This window comes from Acinonyx jubatus, chromosome B1, assembly GCF_027475565.1.
Source record: "Acinonyx jubatus isolate Ajub_Pintada_27869175 chromosome B1, VMU_Ajub_asm_v1.0, whole genome shotgun sequence".
In the NCBI taxonomy this organism is placed as follows: domain Eukaryota; kingdom Metazoa; phylum Chordata; class Mammalia; order Carnivora; family Felidae; genus Acinonyx; species Acinonyx jubatus.
In genome coordinates this window covers 166,231,676-166,250,673 of record NC_069382.1, presented here as the reverse complement: position 1 = coordinate 166,250,673, position 18,998 = coordinate 166,231,676, and the positions used below count along the sequence as shown (strand labels likewise).

Here is an 18,998-nt window from a genome sequence, read left to right as displayed (position 1 = left end):
TTGCTACCTGCACATTAAAAACAGGAAACTGCATTTTGTTGAGCTAGGCAAAGCATCAGGTGTTAAAATGCACTGGGTGCATAAGTCTTAGGTGTCTCACCTGGGGGGAATTGTTTTACCGTAAGTGTTCAATATAAAAGAAGGTTTACTGTAATGTAAGCTGTGTTTTATTCACTGACGAAAGAGTGGTAGACATTACTGGTCTTCACCACTATCTAGTTCTCCTCTATTTTCATGGACACTGAGATTAACCTCCTTTTTGTTTTGTCACTAGTTCTGGTATCACACTGTAAGCAGATGTGATGTGCTTTATTTTTGGGCCAAAAACTTCTGGACCTCCATTCTCTCTCCCTCTGCTCTGGTGACCACCAACGTTCCACATAGTAGACCCTTGATTCAGCTGCATCCCTGAGTGACTACATGGTGCGTCCTGCCCTCCCTTCCTCCCAGAAAAAATACCTGCAGTGTCTTTGAGTATGTGAAAAGAAACTTAGGTTTAAGCCACTGATATTTGGGACAGGATTACTACTGCAACAAAAGTTCAGCACATCCTATACGTAACCTAGTAAATTCTTGGCACCTAAGTACTGCTTCATACATTTCATTGAAGGAATGGACAAATATATGTATTCATTGCAATTACTGATAAAGATACATTACTGATAAAGATACTCCTTGGGCAATCATCTAAACCATTTGATTTTTTTTCCCCCTAGGGAGTACTTTTTCAAACTTTCTATCACCTTACAAGTTGACATAAATGTCTTGTTAAACCATTCTTAAGGACTTATTTTACTCAGTTTCTTTTTGTTTTTTTTTTCAGTTTATTTACCTTGAGAGAGAGAGAGAGAGAGAGAACGTGCGCGCGAGCACACATGCATGCGCCCACAAGCAAGGCAGGGGCAGAGAGGGAGGGAGAGAAAGAATCCCAAGCAAGCTCCATGCTGGCAGCACAGAGTCCAATGCAGGGCTCGAACTCACAAACCAGGAGATCATGACCTGAGCCCAAATCAAGACTCAGATGCTTAACCAACTGGGCCACCCAGGTGCCCCTATTTTACTCAATTTCTTAACAATGATTTTATTGGAAAAGCACTCCACATAATACTATTTCTCCCCACAAGTATTATTATATCCTCCAGGAATTGCCTGGCAAGCTGCTTTCTGATAGTACACAATTATTACATTGTGCCAACAAGAGTTCTATTTAAAAGAAAAACACCTTTTGGATAATATTTTATTCACCTTTTAATAATATTTATACGTTTCCACAGAGAGGGGTTCTAAAAACCATAGCTAGAGAACTTAGAGGTTTGTTAGAAGGAAAAGAAGAAAGATAGGCAGCTTACAGCAGGGATGATAATGCAGGCCTGTGGAGCCAAACTGCCTTCTTTTGAATTCTGACAGCCCCAGTTATTAACTGGATGACCCTGAGCAAGTGACCTTGCTCCTCTGTGCCTCCTCTCCCTCATCCGTAAAATGGGGGCAATATCAATAATCCTTTAAAGAGTTGCTGTAAGACTTAATAAATGTAAAGGATATCGAACCAACACATGGATCCCAGAAGCTCAATAAATGTGATCGATCCTACTGTTGGTGACTTGCTACAATATAGAAGAGCACTGGATGAGGCAGAGCTCTGATCCCAACTGCGTTCTTTGACAGGCTCATGACCTCCCTAAACCCCAGTTTCCTTACCTTTAAAACGGGATTAATATCCAACTTTTAAAAGTACTGAAGAAATGAAATGGGAAAAACATATACAAAAACAACAGCACAATGTCTAGTAAATAACCTATGCTTAATCAAAATTATGTCAAAGAGAGAAAAGGGAGCACATAAAGCAAAGAAAGTGACAAATTATAGTAAAGACCAATCCTTATGGACTGCCAAATCCAAGTACAATTTAAAGGATTTAAAGGTAAGTCTGTGTGGAACAATACAGGTAAAAAGAGAGTCCCTGACATTTTCAGTTTGTGGTCCCCTTGAAGCATGTTATTTCCAGGGAAGAGGATAGTGATGTTTTACAGACATGCAAACAGACAACCTCTGTCTGTACTCCTAGACACTTGGAGGTTTTTGAGACTGATGCTTCAAATGGACATTTGACCCATTTCAAACGAGTCTAGGGAAGCTATGGCTCATGCGTTCTTATGAGTTCCCAATTTGATTCTCTACAGAAATAATATTAATGTTTGTGCAACTTTAAATTGGAGCTTCCCAGAGAATGTCAGCCTTTCCTCACCTTACCATCTGACTTGCCTAAGGCCTGACAGAAAGTCATTTCAGACTGGCCAAGTATTTAAAGAGCATAGGAAAAAATACATTCACTTCCTCAACTGAGGTAGTTAAAATAACGGTAAAACAGAGGAAAAAAGAAAAGTCTTAATTTATTTTGGGGAACTTATTTTATAAAAGGGAAATGGACTTCCTCTTTTCTCAGCTACTACAGAATAATAATAAAAATAGCATATATGTTGGTACTTTCTTTTAAGAAAATAAAAGGAAACTTAGAACTACTAACGATGAAAAGGAATCAAAAGTATTTAATAAAAAACCATGCATATAAATTAAAAATACATTAAAAGCCCTTTACATTTAGATAATTTGGAGGGTACCATGTTTAACTTGAAATAAAGTTCAAATTGAAAATTGGGCATAATTGAAATTAATGTTCAAATATAGTTTTCTCTCCAAGCCAATTATTACATTTAATTTCCTGGGGCACATGGGTGGCTCAGTCGGTTAAATGTCCAACTTCGGCTCAGGTCATGAGCTCGCAGTTCGTGAGTTCAATCCCCGCATTGGGCTCTGTGCTGACAGCTCAGAGCCTGGAGCCTGCTTCGGATTCTGTGTCTCCCTCTCTCTCTGCCCCTTCCCTGCTCACACTCTTTCTGTTTCTCAAAAATAAATAAACATTAAAAAAATGTTTTTAATTCATTTCTTTTATTACTAAACTACAAACGTGGAGAACACTCTAACAAGTGTTCTGTAACAGTAAAACTGTAGAAACTAAGAGGAATGAGCTCCAGAATATACTCTACATATTTTTAAGTTGAATGAGCATTTTAAATAGCCTCTGCCAAGAATTAAACTGAAAGAAAAATGTATAAAAATATGTATATAAAATAACCATCACATTTGTTTATGAAAAAAATCAAATACTTACAATATCTTCTATTATCTCTTTGATAGCTGCCACAGCTAAGATAAATAAGAGAGGAACCAGTGTTGTGTAGCGACCTGTTGGTGATACATCAGGTATTTGCTATTTGGGGGGGGAAAAAAAAAGAAATCCAGTGAGAACTAGCAAGTTTATAACATATTTAAAAACAACCACGTCGTACTGCCTCTTAAAATATGCTTCAGTGATTTTACTCTCACGGCAGACTAACACTGGGTGAGGCAATTGGCTCGTATCTAGTAAGTGGCTGGAAGAACATGGTAGCTCGCTTCATGGCAAGCTGTTGTATGTAGGGGAGTTAAATTAATACCATACCATCTTTCAAACTGATATTTTAAAAACACACTGAACCATATGGGAAAATAGCCACGCATTGTTGTATGGTTAAAGCAGAATGTAAAACATATGTATTATATGATCTTCTTTTTGTAGGCTAAATGAATAAATAATATTTAGGGTTGGGAGGGGCAGAGGGAAAGATGGCCAGGAGAAAATACACCCCAAATTTCAGGGTAGTTGTCTCTGAGTGGTGGAAAAATAATAGTTTTAATTTTTTTACGCTTTGTTGTGTTTTCTTATTATTTTTACAATGAATGTATGTTTTTTAATACAATGAAACTTGTTTTCCCTGAATTATTACTTACTCAATTACAAAAGGAAATGTTTAAAAAAAATTTTTTTTAATGTTTGTTTATTTTTGAGACAGAGAGACAGAGCATGAACGGGGGAGGGTCAGAAAGAGAGGGAGACACAGAATCTGAAACAGGCTCCAGGCTCCGAGCTGTCGGCACAGAGCCTGATGCAGGGCTCTAACTCATGGACCGTGAGATCATGACCTGAGCCAAAGTCGGAGGCTCAACCGACTGAGCCACTCAGGCACCCCAAAAAGAAATGTTTTAAAACGGTAATTCTTATATTCTAAGGTTCAGAACTATTACTGTTACTAAAATAAATTAATATTTAATTACTATTTCAAGAAAAACTTCCCTCCCTCTTTACCATCAAATTTCCTCCCCGCCATATTGAATGTATAGAATGCTAAAAATAAGCTGACAAAAATGAATCAAAAGGCTTGAAGAAGTAGTGGAATTCTGATATCGCCTGCAGCAGGAGTTGGAAATGTCCACCCCAGCCAGCTTGTCTCTCTGTGTTTTAGATGCGCTTCAGGAGATGGGTCATGGGCTTAACAAAAACATTTATTAATATCTGAACATTTGACTTTGAACTAAAGTTTTATGACATGACTTTACCTGCAGCAGTGCAATAAAGAGAAAAAATGAGTTAGCAGCTCTTCTGAACTGAGAGTAGAGAAATCTTGGAAGGAAGGTGATTATGTTGTATTTCGCAGTGCTAGAAAACAAAATGAAAGGTAGCATAAAAAATTAATCCATAATTAGCACCCACATTTACAAAATTCTATTACCATCATATAAAAAATGAGATGGACAGCTGCCCTCTATTTCAACTTGGGAGAATACTGCAAATGGTCATTAACCTAGATGAAAGTAAATGAAAAGACTTATCTAATTAAGTGGTATAAGAGTTTAATTTTCTGCATAATCTCTTTTGTTCTCTTTGGCCGATCATCCTTTTTAACATACTAGGAGTAGCTTACAAAGAAAAGCAACTTTAGTTAGGAGAGTATATAATACACTAATAAAAAATAAAATCTTACCAAAAAATCAGGAATTTGAGCAAGGCCAGAAACTTTTTCTTTTAGTATTACTTATTTTTGAGAGAGAGACAGACAGAGACAGAGTGTGAGTGGGAGAGGAGCAGAGAGAGAGGGAGACACAGAATCCAAAGCAGGTTCCAGGCTCGGAGCTGTCAGCATAGAGCCCACCGTGGGGCTCGAGTTCACGAGCCTTGAGATCGTGACCTGAGCCGAAGTCGGACACTTAACCGACTGAGCCACACAGGCGCCCCTGTAATTATTAATATTAAATGGTTATTTCTCAAATCCAGGAATTTGGCCACTGGAGAAACACTGGGCTCATGAGAGGGGTAACGGGGTGCTCACTCCATCCAGAGGCCACTCAGTGAACAGTGTTTACAACGGTGATGATTTTTATGCTGTTGTTGGAAGGCAAATGTACCAGCGCAGGAACGCAACAGCCCTCCATTCCTCAGCACCATACTCAATCTTACAGCTATCAAAAGCCAGAATTTAAAGACTATTTAACCAAAAGGAGTTCTTGGTGAGGGACTGCAAAGGCCTCTTACCAAATCTTAAATTTTGTTAGCCAAATAATTGACTAACAATAACCACTCCTTCTTGTAACAGCTTTACGACAAAGGCATTTACCCATGAGCAGCTTTCGCCATGCAGACACTATACACAGAATTGGTACAGTTGGTAGGGTATGGCTGTTTACCCTTTCTGTTTACCTGCTTCCAGCTTCCAGATTCTTATTAATATCTCCTTATTGACTAGAGGATGAAGAAAACAGCAAATTCACACTGCCTCCAGTAAGTTCTCAAATATGAACCGATTTCACCGAAAGCTCTTGGTGAGCATTTCTGTTTCGGCCAGAGAGGAGAGATGGCCTATCGGGTGTCGCTGTGATGGCTGGCCTGACAAGCCATCTCTGGCAGTTCCTACCTGACTTGGTTATTGCAGAATTTTGTCAGCTGGGGCTGGTTGATGAATATAGTCCGTATTTCCTCCTGGTCAGCCAGTGAAGTCTTCTCTGAAACATCATCTGTTTTCTCGTAACCTTGAAGAGAGACAGTCTTTTGATTCAATAAGAAACGTTTCATTTTATCATCCAGACAACAACATACTTCATAACTACTTGAGATTCTAAAATTTGTTCAGAGCTATAAGCTTCTCCCTGATTGGTGTTCTTGTTTCCTTCATAATAGAAAAGGAAAATACCCACATCTAATATTTCAACTAAAAGTCAGCATTTAATAGTCATATAAAAACTGACCCATTTTAAAATCTTTGCAAATTTTCCAAATTTTTACTCATTGTTCCCCCATAAATGTTCAACTTGTTTCCTTCTGTTATGTAAGAATCCATCCAAAAGTAACAAAACATTTTAAACTAGTTGACTTTACAGTTTTAGAGAAGAAGAACAAGACAGAGGTAATTCAAAATATATTTAAAGAACTTAAGTATACATATTTAATACCTCTCTGGGATTTTTTTTTTTTTTTTCCTTTTTGGGTGAAGACAGAAACAAGATAAACATTAAGGTTTATAGAGGCAACCACCATGTTCTGATATGACCACAGCTCACTGTAATCATCTTAATCTTTCCACTAACTGCAATTTATGTTCATAATGAGCTTCAAATTTCTTAAGACCATTTCAAGTCATCTCAGCGTCATTCCTTCTTTTTATGTTTCTTTTTTTTTTAATGTTTTTTGTTTTTTAGTGTTTATTTTTGAGAGAGAGAGACAGAGTGCGAGCAGGGGAGGGGCAGAAAGAGAGGGAAACACAGAATCTGAAGCAGGCTCCAGGCTCTGAGCTGTCAGCATAGAGCCTGATGCAGGGCTTGAACTCATGGACAGTGAGATCATCATGACCTGAGCTGAAGTCGGATGCTTAACTGACTGAACCACATAGGCGCCCCTAAAAATTTTTTTTTAATGTTTATTTATTTTTGAGAGGCAGAGTGTGAGTAGGGGAGGGGCAGAGAGAGGAAGATACAGAATCTGAAGCAGGCTCCAGGCTGGCAGCAAAGAGTCTGATGGCGGGGCTCGAACTCACAAACAGTGAGATCATGACCTGAGCCAAAGTCGTCCATTTAACCGACTGAGCTACCCAGGTGCCCCTGTTTATTTATTTTGAGAGACAGAAAGAGAGATAGAGAGAGACAGAAAAAGAGGGATGGAACAAGTGGGGGAAAGGCAGAGAGAGAGGGGGAGAGAGAGTCCTAAGCAGACTCCACAGTGCAGAGTCCAACTCAGGGCTCGATCTCACAAACCATGAGATCCTGACCTGAGCTGAAATCAAAAGTCAGACACTTAATGGACTGAGCCACCTAGGTGTCCCTCAGGATCATTCTAACAATGCAACAGATTCAAGCAATTTCAACTGGGTAACGTCTTATCGCAAAGTTGACAACACTTTAAAAATACATACAAATTCTCAGGGTACCGGGATGGCTCAGTCAGTTGAGCATCTGACATTAGCTCAGGTCATGTTCTCATGGTTCATGAAATTGAGCTCCATGTTGGGCTCTGTGCTGACAGCTCACAACCTGGAGCCTGGTTCAGATTCTGTGTCTCCTTCTCTCTCTGCCCCTCTCCTGCACGTGCTCTCTCTCTCTCTCTCTCTCTCTCTCTCTCTCAAAAATAAATAAACATTAAAAAAAATACATAGAAGTTCTAAAAGAACATAAAACATTAAACTGCTTCTTTTACCTTCTAGTAAGAATTAACTGAGACTAGATTAAATCAGTCCTTACTCCTTTCCTAGAAAGAGCCACCAACAGTATTCTATTAAAAATCCAGTTTTCTTCTCTTTTTATTCAGGCAATTCCAACTCCTCCTATAAAACCTGCTGACAGGGTTTCTTCTGAAGTACTCTAAGATGCTAAGTCAGTGTTTCTTCTCTGTATTCCCATAGCCCTCTGCACTTCCCAGTCCCCAGCAAAACACCCAAATCAGAAGATTTTGTTACTGCCTGCTTCTGAGTCTGTCTCTCCTTCCCAGAATGGGAACTCCCAGAGGCCACACCCAGAGGGTGTGTTACTCATCATCCGAACACCAGTACCAACCAACAGCAGGTACTCAATAAATGTTTGCTGAATAAACACGAAATGACAAAGGAGTGGTTATTTGGCCTTTTCTTTTTTTTTTTTTTTTTTTTGAGGGCAAGTAAATGCTTCTCCACCCATTGATAAAGAACTAATGGCAGCCAAGTGCTGGTAACAAAATGTATTAAGAAAAGCTTGCCTGTGGGGTCTGTTGCTATATGAAACCAGAAAATCACTTAGGCTTTCTACAGAGGTGGGCAACACGAGTATGGGGACGCAGCTGTGTGCAGAGGACGCAACAGAGCTGAAGCATAGACAAAGGGCAAGGTAAAGGCAGTGCGATGTGCTGAAAAAGCACACGGGCAGATCTCGGGAGACCTCTCATGCTGGCGAAGAAGTCTGGAACGCATCCTCTGGTTGGCAGCGAGCCACTGAAAGCTTTCCAAGTAGAGAGGCGCAGAGTGAGGATGGTCACTCTGGAGGCCACATGGCTCCCAAGTGAGTGCTGTCATATCCATTTTACAGTCTGAATGAAGCACACGGGCAGCTTTGCCTCTGCTCGCATGGTTAATAACTCTCTTTCACCACACCACGTTTTAGATACAGGTTTCCCCCCTGATTTTATATAATCAAAATTTTATATATGGATTGCTATAGACTGGACATTGGCATCTCCCCCAGATTCATATGTAGGCAGGTAATCCCAAACTGATGGCATTAGGAGGTGGGACCTTTGGCAGGTGATCAGGTCATGAACCCTTGGGGCTCAGGCAGTGGGATGCCCTGCGCAGGTGTGATACTGAAGGAGGGAGGGAGAGCTGCACAGAAAGCGGGGAGCCAGGCACTCCGCCAATGGGAGCTGCCAGTCGCCCTGTCCTGTCTCTTCAGGGCTCCAGGGAGCTCAGCCACCCAAGCTCTTCCATCAGCAGTGATAGAGAGACCCCACAGGCACCTGAAGCCCGTTCCCAGGATGTCGAAAGCCAGGTGTCACAAGTACCACCTAGCATTTGGCCCAGAATCCCTAGTTACTCCTTGCAGGTGGCAGCAAGCCAGCAGGAAGTAGACACAGGGACCTCAGGAACTCTCAGGAATATCTCAGTGCATGTGCCTAGCCTCACAGGTCCTCAGGAATAATCCATGAAGGCATCTGGGAGAAAGGCTGGTATTCTTACTAAACTGGAATGGAAAAGTCTGTCACTGTTATACTTAGAATCTTCAAGGAACTCTCATTTTACATTATAGAAATAAGCAGGTTAGGTCTGGACATATGGGTAACAGATCAATCCCTCAACATCCGATCAATTAACCCACTGGTAGATGACAAGAGTCTAACAGCATCGGGCTAGCACAGCCTGACGCACCCAATCTCACAACAGGGGTAGACGCACCCGTAGAGCCCAAATCTTCAGTCTGTTGGGATACCTGGCAATGGGGCTGTGCTTCAAATCTGTTGCACACAACTAATTCTCTGCCCCTCCACAGAGCTGAGAAAGGTGCTACCAATGTTTAACTCCCCGACTCACCTCTTTCCTGACCATCTCCTTCTCCAAGTTGAAATTGACATTTAATCTGTGAATGGGATTTTTACCATCAAACCTTACTAGGAACAGATCTGTCTCTCTTGCAGGCGAGTCTGCTCCTATCATGAGTTGAGCTTACAAAAAAAATAAGAAAGCAAGCTCATTTCCTGCATTTTCAAGTTCTTGGGGGAGCGGGGGCAGGGGGGCATCTCAATATGGTCCCAAGTACAGACACAGAAATTAATGATAGTGACACCAGATCCACACTCCTTCAACATATCTTGAATATTCCAGGAAAACCACCCCTAGTCACCCCTGTGTCCTCAGTGTTCACTCAGGCATTTGACATCTGCTAATAGCATCATTACTCTTCCTAAACTAAAAGTGCTACAGGGTGAACCCTGGCAGGCACAGTCACACACAGCACTGTAAGGAACAGACATGAAGCAAGTCTCAACGGTGCCTTCTGAACCACATTAGTTTCTTTCAACATTGCACCCTCCAATGTCCGTAATGTCTTAAAACCAATCAGAAGGAAACCAGTCTCCTAAAATAAACTATTCTGCACTAGCTTTTGTGGAAATGAATAAGGAGGATACTTTTCCCTATTTATGCAAGAAAGAATAGGCAATGATTCAGTAATTCAGAATTCCAGGTACAGTGAAAATTCTATATGTAGTGTCATATCCTGCTTATTATTTCCCCAGCAGAAAAGCACTTTTGTTTTCCGAATTGTTTTTAACTATTTCAATTAATGCAAAGTTAGTATTTAAATGATAAAATTACTTCACAAACCAGGGATTTTACCAGACTCATTTCTGCATTCTTAGTTATAACAGAACCAAATGCTATTTCTAGACTTCTGAAGGACCAAGAGTTTCAATGTAGGGAAGCAAAGAGTCACATACCACTTTTAGCCACTGAATGTGCTACAAGAAGATACTACCTTGTATTACTAAAGAGGGATATAGAAGCAACATCCTCCTGGTGACCATTTCGGCTTTCAGCAATAATTTTCATTACCGAGTAAATAGAAGGTGCTGACGAGTCATTATTCTAATCATGGCCCTGAAGTGAACAAGCGTTCATCTTCCCCTAACGGTGTTTGATCATGAAACCCACTTGGTGGTTGTGAGGCAAGCTGTGGTTCTTCCACTGAGTACTTATGTGACCCTGTGAAAACCATGTAATCCCTGGGGGTTATTTCTCTCCCCTTGTAAAAATGAGGAAGGTAGGCTAAGGATCTGAAGTTCTTTTTCATCTCCAAAGTCTTATGAGATTAGTATTTGCCAGGAACCAGGGAGAAAAAAGTCAATACATCATTTGTTCAGAAGAGCAATGAAATTTAAAAACAAAACAAACATTTCCCTACTTCAGCCAGATGATTCACAGCAACAGCTGCCTTACACGGCCTGCAGTAGAACTCAGTTACAAAGTCAGACTGCGGTCCGTGTTTGAAAAGGTAAGTAGTGACTATCATCTATTGCCAGCAACTATCTGGCACCCACTTATGACCAGTGACTACTGGGTTAATTAGTATATTCACATATAGTCTTTCTTCCTCTGCCCAGATTCATGGTCACATGCTTGTATGCACACAATATAATGCGACAGAGAAGAAAAATGTCTAACAGATATTAAAGTGAAGAGCTTTGAGTCTTTTTCATACAATTAGAGCCGAAGTATCATCTTTGAAATTTTCTATTTCTCACCACAAATATCATGCCCCAATAAGACTGATCATGTGTTCGTTCATTTGTTCATTCATTCATGCATTCACTCAACATTTTTCAGCATAAGTGCCTACTATGTGCCAGCAAAAAGCTTCAGGAACAGCAGAAAATAAGACACAGTCCCTTCTCTCAGGAACTGGCTTTCTAGAGTAGAGCAAGATAAATATAGATCATGGTAAGTGTGATGAAGAAAATAAACCAAGTGATTGACAGAGTGACTGACGGAATCCTCTCTGCTTCAGTTTCATCATCTTATGATGGAGATGATAATAGCGTCTACTTCAAAGGGAGGTCATGAGGCCCCCATGAGCTAATAAATACAGAAAACAATGCCTGGTATATAGTAAAAGCTCACTAAACGTTAGCTGTTCTCATTGTTGCTGTTGTTACCACTACCACTACTGTGGCTTTATACTGAGTGGTAAGGGAAGGCCTCCCCAAGGAGAGGCTAAGGAGGGATCTCAACCAGGAATTAAATAAGGGACAGGGTAAACCCAGCTGGGGAAGAGCAGGATGCGGCCCGTGTTTGAAAAGGTAAGTAGTGACTATCATCTATTGCCAGCAACTACCTGGCACCCACTTATGACCCAGCTGGGGAAGAGCTGGGTAAACCCAGCTGGGGAAGAGCCTTAAAGACAAGAATAAGGTTGGCATTTCCAGGTACATAAGGATAAGTAACAGTGAATAGGAAGGCATCAAATAAGGAGAGTCAGGGCCAGATTGGAAAACAGTAAGAAACCTGAATATATATTCTTAATGTGGTAGGAATCCACTGAAAAGTTGTAAGCAGGAAGATTGTTTCGAGGCTACTGGGCCAATTCAGGTAAAAGATGATGGGGCCTGCGTGCCATAGCGATGACAGGAGATGAAATGGATGCATACACATTTTTTTTTGGAGGTGGAGCTGCTCTGACCCTTACAGCCTCTCCAGAGCACACATTACCATCGTACCCCTGTATGATGCCACATATACACACTGTCTGAAGCTAAAGCCCAAGATGAGGGAGACATTTAAGATTTTAAATGCAACAAAACTGGGGTACCTGGGTAGCTCAGTTGGTTGAGCATCCAACTTTGGCTCTGGTCATAATCTCACGGTTCATGAGTTTGAGCCCTGGTCGGGCTCACTGTGTCAGTGGCTCACTGCGTCAGTGTGGGGCCTGCTTCGGATCCTGTGTCCCCCTCTCTCCCTGCCCCTCCTCTGCTTGCACTATCCCTCAAACAAACAAAAATAACAAATGCAACAAATGATCAACCCCTTAACAGAATTCTCCGTACAAACACTCCTATCCTTAAAAATCATGCATCATTTTCTTTATACGACATACCAATTGATAATACTGAAACCAACGTATACTCAAGGAAGGCATTAAAGATTCATAACTGGGAACACAGACCATGGAGTGAGAGATACAGTTCAGGTCCATCAGTTATGAACTAGGGTCATCTTTTAAAAAGCTTTCCTTCCTTCCTTCCTTCCTTCCTTCCTTCCTTCCTTCCTTCCTTCCTTCCTTCCTTTCTCTCTCTTTCTCTCTCTCTTTCTTTATGGGGAGGGGGGATGCAAGCAGGGAAGGGGCAGGGAGAGACACACACACACACACACAGAATCCGAAGCAGGCTCCAGGCCCTGAGCTATCAGTACAGAGCCTGATGTGGGGCTTGAACTCCTGACCCACGAGATCATGACCTGAGCCACCAGGTGCCCCGAGCTAGGGTTGTCTTAAGCAAATTACTTAACTCTAGCTGCCGACTTTGTTTCATAGGTTTTTGTGGGGAATAAATGAAATAATGCATGTGTAAAAGTACTTGGGATAGTGCCTAGCTCCTCATGTTCATACAACAATTCTAGCTATTATTTTTATTACTATAATCAGAGAGGCAGACTGTGGGGAAAAGGAATAGGCTTTATGGTCAGATCTGTATACAAATTTGTACAGAACACCACAAATTATTTTGTGTTCTGAGCCTCAGGTTCCTCATGCATAAAACAGTTATTAAGAGAATTAAATGACATTATGTTAGCACAATGTAGCACAACCTTATCACTCATACATTTCCTGTCAGCCCATCCTATATCCAGATATTATAAAATTAATCACCCTTTCAAAATACTTGAAATGAGAAAAACAAGTTTTAAGGACATTAATGTAGGTACTAATATTTAAAAAAATTTTTAATGTTTATTTTTTTTAAGAATGAGTGAGAGACAGAGCACAAGTTAAGGAGGGGCAGAGAGAGGGGGAGACACAGAATCCGAAGCAGGCTCCAGGCTCCAAGCTGTCAGCACAGAGCCTGATGCGGGGCTAGAACTCAGGAACCTGAGCCGAAGTTGGACGCTTAACCGATTGAGCCACCCAGGCACCCTGGTATTAACATTTTTAAAATTTGTGGATAAATTATAATGAAAATTGTGACCAGTGTCTAAGTATAGATAGCAAAATAATGCATTTTACCCTATGATTTTATAAATTAATATTAAGTAAGTAAATGTTTTCCCCCAAATTGTCATCTGTGTGGGGGGTTATGCAACAGAAAAGCAGGGGTGGGTAGGTAGGAGGGAGAAAAGAACAAAATACAAAATCATTCTGTTGCCTGGTAATATGGTTATAGCACCACTGAGTTTCTGTAGTCTCAAGTTTATTGCAGTTATAAGTAAGGCTAAAACTGGAATCAGAGTTACCTATTACGTTATCTCCTAACATTCCGGAGAGTCCAACTGTATATCCTTTTGCTCAGTGGCCTCAAATATTAGACATTAAAGAGGTCATGTTAATTGCTCATGGTTTTTGACACAAAATGAGGTCATCAGACAAACAGTCTTGCTTGCAACAGTCATTGGATCTAATAAAAGAATATGAACTGAAAAACTGGCCAGAGACTTTAGAGGCACAACTACAAAACTTAGGTGTAATTAAAGTTAGGGGCTACTTATTGGGAAACCATGAGCATTATCCTTTCCAAAATTTTAGTATGTTTTTATCCTGTGAGAAAAATAACAATTAGAAGTCATCATGTAATAGTAGTTTTGCTGGAACAAAGCAATCTTTGGCTAAATATAATTTACAGGCTTGTATTTATTTTGTTTTTAATGGTACCTTACTATATATATAGTTTATTAGAAACATAGAAGCAGTTACTAGAGGTACAAAAGAGATTTGAAATCCCATATCCTGTGCTGTTGGAGCAGAAGAGCGATTTCAAATGTTCGATTGTGAGCTTGGCAGCAGCTGCTGAGAGAAAGAACAAAGGGAAGAAAAACCACGGCGCTGGGAACAAGGAACGGGGTGCTTTAGAGGTTAAGACTCACACGCTACATTTTCAAAGATGGCATTGAAGAAATCAAACACCTTTAAAAGTATGGAAAGTGGAAATTATTTAGCAATCTGTCTCAAATTTCTAGATCATGGCTGCAATAGCCAGAAGGGAAATGAAATTTTCAATTGCAGCAATATACCTTCCTGTTGATTTATACCTGACTGCTGATTTAGGCTCAGTGCAGTGGACATCTGCTGCTCATTTCAGCTCAGCATCTGCTTCTCCTGAAAAATCCTTGGTTTTCTTTGGAGAACTCTTCTTGCACAATTGCTGGCAGTCTTTAGGGTCTGCTGCAACAAGTTAGTGTTCCCCTTTTTGACTTAAAGGTGGGCACATGGCCCATGGTCGACTAGAAATGGTCAGTGTGCAATCTGGATGTATGGAAAGGTTGAGCACACATAAGACTGATCTGAGCTATCCATCTATTAGTCAAACTGCCTTGGAGCATCCTTGGCTTTCTTATAAAGCTTTTTGTCTGATTCTGGGAACTACTCTTACCTACTTCATGAATATGCTCAGCTTCCATACTATGGAATTTTAGCAGAGGCATTTCAGTCCTCTGCTGGAAGTTTTCTCCCAATGTCCATCTAATGCAGACCACTGACACCATATGTGGCCCAGGCCACTAATCACCAGCTGACTTTCCTGCTCTGCATGGAATAGTGACCTGCAACCATAATGCAACTTCCCTGCCCACAAAATCACCAGGCTGCCTAGAACCTTCCCCAACTGGCCCTACTTGCTAGAGCAGATCTCCTCTGATATTAACAGCTGTCCTAACCAAGCCCTGAGTCCCGCATGTTCTGGGATAACTATGGGTTCTCACCCTAAAGAATTTGCACTACAGTCAAAAAGCTTTCCACATCCCTCGCTTTCCTAACTTCCCCTCCTTTTTTTTCTCATTCATGCAAATGGTAGCTCATTACCCTCAAGCCCAACTGAGTTACAACAAAATGTTGTAACAAAGGACATCCACTTACTCCAATGATGTAAAATACGGTTATCTGCTTCAAAAATGGGTTGCTTTCAGTCTTTAAAAAAAGGAGTGAACTCTTTTGTAAGGGTTTTAAATAATTTTCTCAAAATGATGAAGATAAGGGAACTACTTCTAATGGAGAACTACTCATGGTCAGAGCCAGTGAGTACCATAGCAGGACAATACAGGGAAACTGATTAAAGTACAACCTAGCTCTAAAGCTTTAACACCAATGGAGGTATTCATTCATTCAACAAATAAGCCTGACCCTACTTCTAACTCTATTTCTCCTCTACTTTCCCTGTTTCATATCGATAGTTTTTCCAACCATAAATCTCTCCTACCCTCATGGTCTTGTTAGATGCTACTTAGATGTGAAAGCACCCTCTCTGACCATTCCTCCTTGAAGTATCACCTACAAAAGTTTTGAATATAAAGTGGTCTTTTGATCACTCCAATATTAATCTTTTGACCTATAGTTTAGGTATATTGTGGTAGGGTCCCCTCACTAAGGAATGGAAACAAACAAAACCTTAAGGCAACCTGCCTATACCAGTATGTGACAACATCCCTCATGACCTTGTAACATGAGACCACTTAATCAGACTGCATGTTTGTGTGTTACCATATATGGGAGACAAAGAAATAGAAAATGTATAAAAAAAACTATGCCATGTGGTGTTCGGGGCTCACTTCTTCGGGTACGAACCCAACTGAACAGTGCCGGCATGAATAAAGCTGCTTCCTGGAAAGAAAAGCCTCAGTGTCACAACTCTCTGTGTAAGAATACTGCTACATTACAGCAGCTGAGAATAGATGTTACAGATAAACCGAACTTAGGCACTGAGACAGGACAGGCATAAGGGCACATGAAAGTAACTGTCTGGTATGTTACTCTAATATCAGGAAGAAACGAAGAACACATCAGGAAATTTTCTTGCATGTAATAAATGTTCACTAAATTTTCTATTTTAATATCAGGCACCCAAAAATTCCCAGTAGTTTACAGTTTTTTTGCCTGTCTTGATACCCACTAATATATTCTTCTATCAGGACCTGTCATACAATAAATGGTAAAGATATTTTTCTTTAAGTGTCTTTGTGGGAACTGATCTAAAAATAAATAAGCGTGAAACCACATAGACAACATTTCTTATCTAGAATAGGAAAAAAAAAATGGCTATTTCCTGAACTCATGCTGAATTGCAGCAAACTCCAAAAGTAGTACTATCAATTCTAAGTGGTGGATGCTAAAATAAATATTCCTGACATCAGAAAGAAAGGCTTTCCTTAAGCAGTATCACATGAAAATCTAGGGCCTACCTAGTGTTGAACCTCACACATAGTAAGCACCCAATTTCCTTGGCCGTCAGCCTTGCATGTTAACCTTGGAAAATAACCATCTTGGGCATGCTGAATTGTTAGAAATAATAACGAACATTTTTATTAATGCTAAATCATGCTTAACAGGAAAGGAAGAAGAATAAAAGATGGAAGGAATTTAATGATACCTCCTTGAGAACAGCCCATAGATCACTTGGTCAGATAAAAACAATAAATGGTACGTTCCCGAGAATATATATATTAGATATGGACTTAAAACTTGGCACAGAAACAGACTGCACCAGCAGTGAGGGGTTTCAACTGCCAGACATCCACCAGGCATCTCCTCGAGGTCTCAATTAGCTAAAGGCACCATTGACTTGTCTCGCATTCAAATTCATCTCTGAGAAGGTACAGACACAAGATGAGGAATTGCCACCATGGACTGGACTCTAATCAGTGCAAAAGTGATAAAACAGAACTGAAACTGTAGAAAACATAACTGTACCAAAGAGCTTTTGACAGGCAAAAAAGGGGAATACCAGGCTAAACCAGACACGTATGTATTCTAGACTTTGGGAGGACACATTTTAAGTTATCATCGAGACCCAAAAAGGACAGAAGTCTGGAAGGCTGTCTAAAGCAACATGCTGACTGACTGTGGAAGTCCTGACACAGGGGAAAGGGAGGTGTATTCAAAGAGAGCAGTGCCACTGCACCAGTAAAACATAAACAAGATCACGGAAAAGGTTGGAAATCGGCTCACAAGTTCAAGAGCGAATAATAACAGATGCACAGACATCTGAGAACAAAGGAAAGGTGTTTTTAAAAATGTTACATGGGGCAACTGGGTGGCTCAGTCCGTTAAGCGTCCGACTTCGGCTCAGGTCACCATCTCAAGGTTTGTGGGTTCAAGTGCTATGCTGGGCTCTGTGCTGACAGCTCAGAGCCTGAAGCCTGCTTCGGATTTGGTGCTTCCCCCTCTCCCTCGGCCCCTCCCCCATGTATTTCTCTCTCTCTCTCTCTCTCTCTCAAAAATAAAAATAAATATTAAAAAAAATGTTAGAGACTACTAAATGTTTTCTTGCCCTCCATGTGGAGTACAAGGAATTGCTGGGACAGGTGTGCCACCTGCAACTGATGGTATAATGTTAACAGAAAATAAAAGAAATAACAGCGCTTCTCAACTCCTACTTTTCCTACTTCATTCTCCATCAAGGGTGATCAGCTTAAGACTTTCTTAGAAAAGCTGGAACAAACATTAGTCGGAGGAATGAGGCACAAAAGAAGGTAGAGGCTTGCTAAAAAAAGAAAAGCCCGCACCTAGCTGCTCTAAATGAACTCATATCTGACAGCATATCTAGGCCTGCATCTACGTACACACACACACTTTCAAACCTGCAGAGCTATGAGAACCTGCAGAATCATTACATGGATTGTCACTCATCATAGAAGACACCATGGTGAATGCGAGAGGTTACAGAAGTTGAAGGCAAGAAACAGCTGTCCCAGTGCTCTAAACAGAAAAGAGAATCCTGTACTTTAGAAACTGTTTACAAACATAGTCTACATATAGGTTTCATGATCATGTAACGATGTAGATTCTCAACTAGTTGACCAACATCCTCAGACAGGGCTTACACTGGAAATTTCCTTTGGTTCCCCCCTGCCTTCAAGCCCTTCTGAAGGAGCTTACCCTGAGATACCCTTGGTTCCTGCCCCTCTACTCCTCTCCTGACCTACTACCCTGGCCTGGTGTGTCAGGGTTAACAAGGGGCACCTGACCAGCTGGGCCAATCAGATCCCCTCCTGGGAATATGGACTTATGGTCCAGAGACATAGGCAGGCAGACTCAGCACTGAGCAGGGACCATCACAGAGAGTGGGGCTGGAGGGGGTCACACTACCCTGAAGCCACATGCAGGCCAAAGGTACAAAGTATCTTTGAAATAAAGTACATTACAGAGGGGAAAACACAGGACAATACTGTCCAGAGTGAGTGACCCCGAAGACTGAGTCCCATGAATCTATGCTCTGATACAAAAGGATCCCTTGGGACAGTTAAAATAAAAACATAAGTTCAAGAGGGCTCTGGAGCCAGACTGCCTGGATCCCAATGACAGGATAAGGGCATACATGGCACTACTAATAAACGTGCAAATGACATAAAACATCAGAATTGGAGAGGGTTTTGGGAGTTTGGATAAACTAAAGGTTCTAGAAAGCACTTGCTAAGAAT

General features: G+C 40.9%; 1 protein-coding gene across 6 annotated transcripts in view; it reads right to left on the bottom strand.

Moving 5' to 3' along the window:
* ATP8A1 (ATPase phospholipid transporting 8A1) overlaps window positions 1–18,998 on the bottom strand; it is a 229,724-nt gene that overhangs the window by 190,271 nt on the left and 20,455 nt on the right. For 4 of the 6 annotated variants that reach the window (XM_015084122.3, XM_053217414.1, XM_053217412.1 and 1 more), the window contains exons 2-5: window positions 18,159–18,276; window positions 5,787–5,901; window positions 4,435–4,534; window positions 3,170–3,268 (exon numbers count right to left, since the gene is read on the bottom strand). In XM_015084122.3, the coding sequence (XP_014939608.1) occupies window positions 3,170–3,268; window positions 4,435–4,534; window positions 5,787–5,901; window positions 18,159–18,222 (378 nt within the window). In that variant the 5' untranslated portion in view covers window positions 18,223–18,276. Of the gene's footprint in view, window positions 1–3,169; window positions 3,269–4,434; window positions 4,535–5,786; window positions 5,902–18,158; window positions 18,277–18,998 lie in introns of those variants that run through there. The other 2 variants (XM_027056225.2, XM_027056235.2) reach the window with 2 other exon arrangements.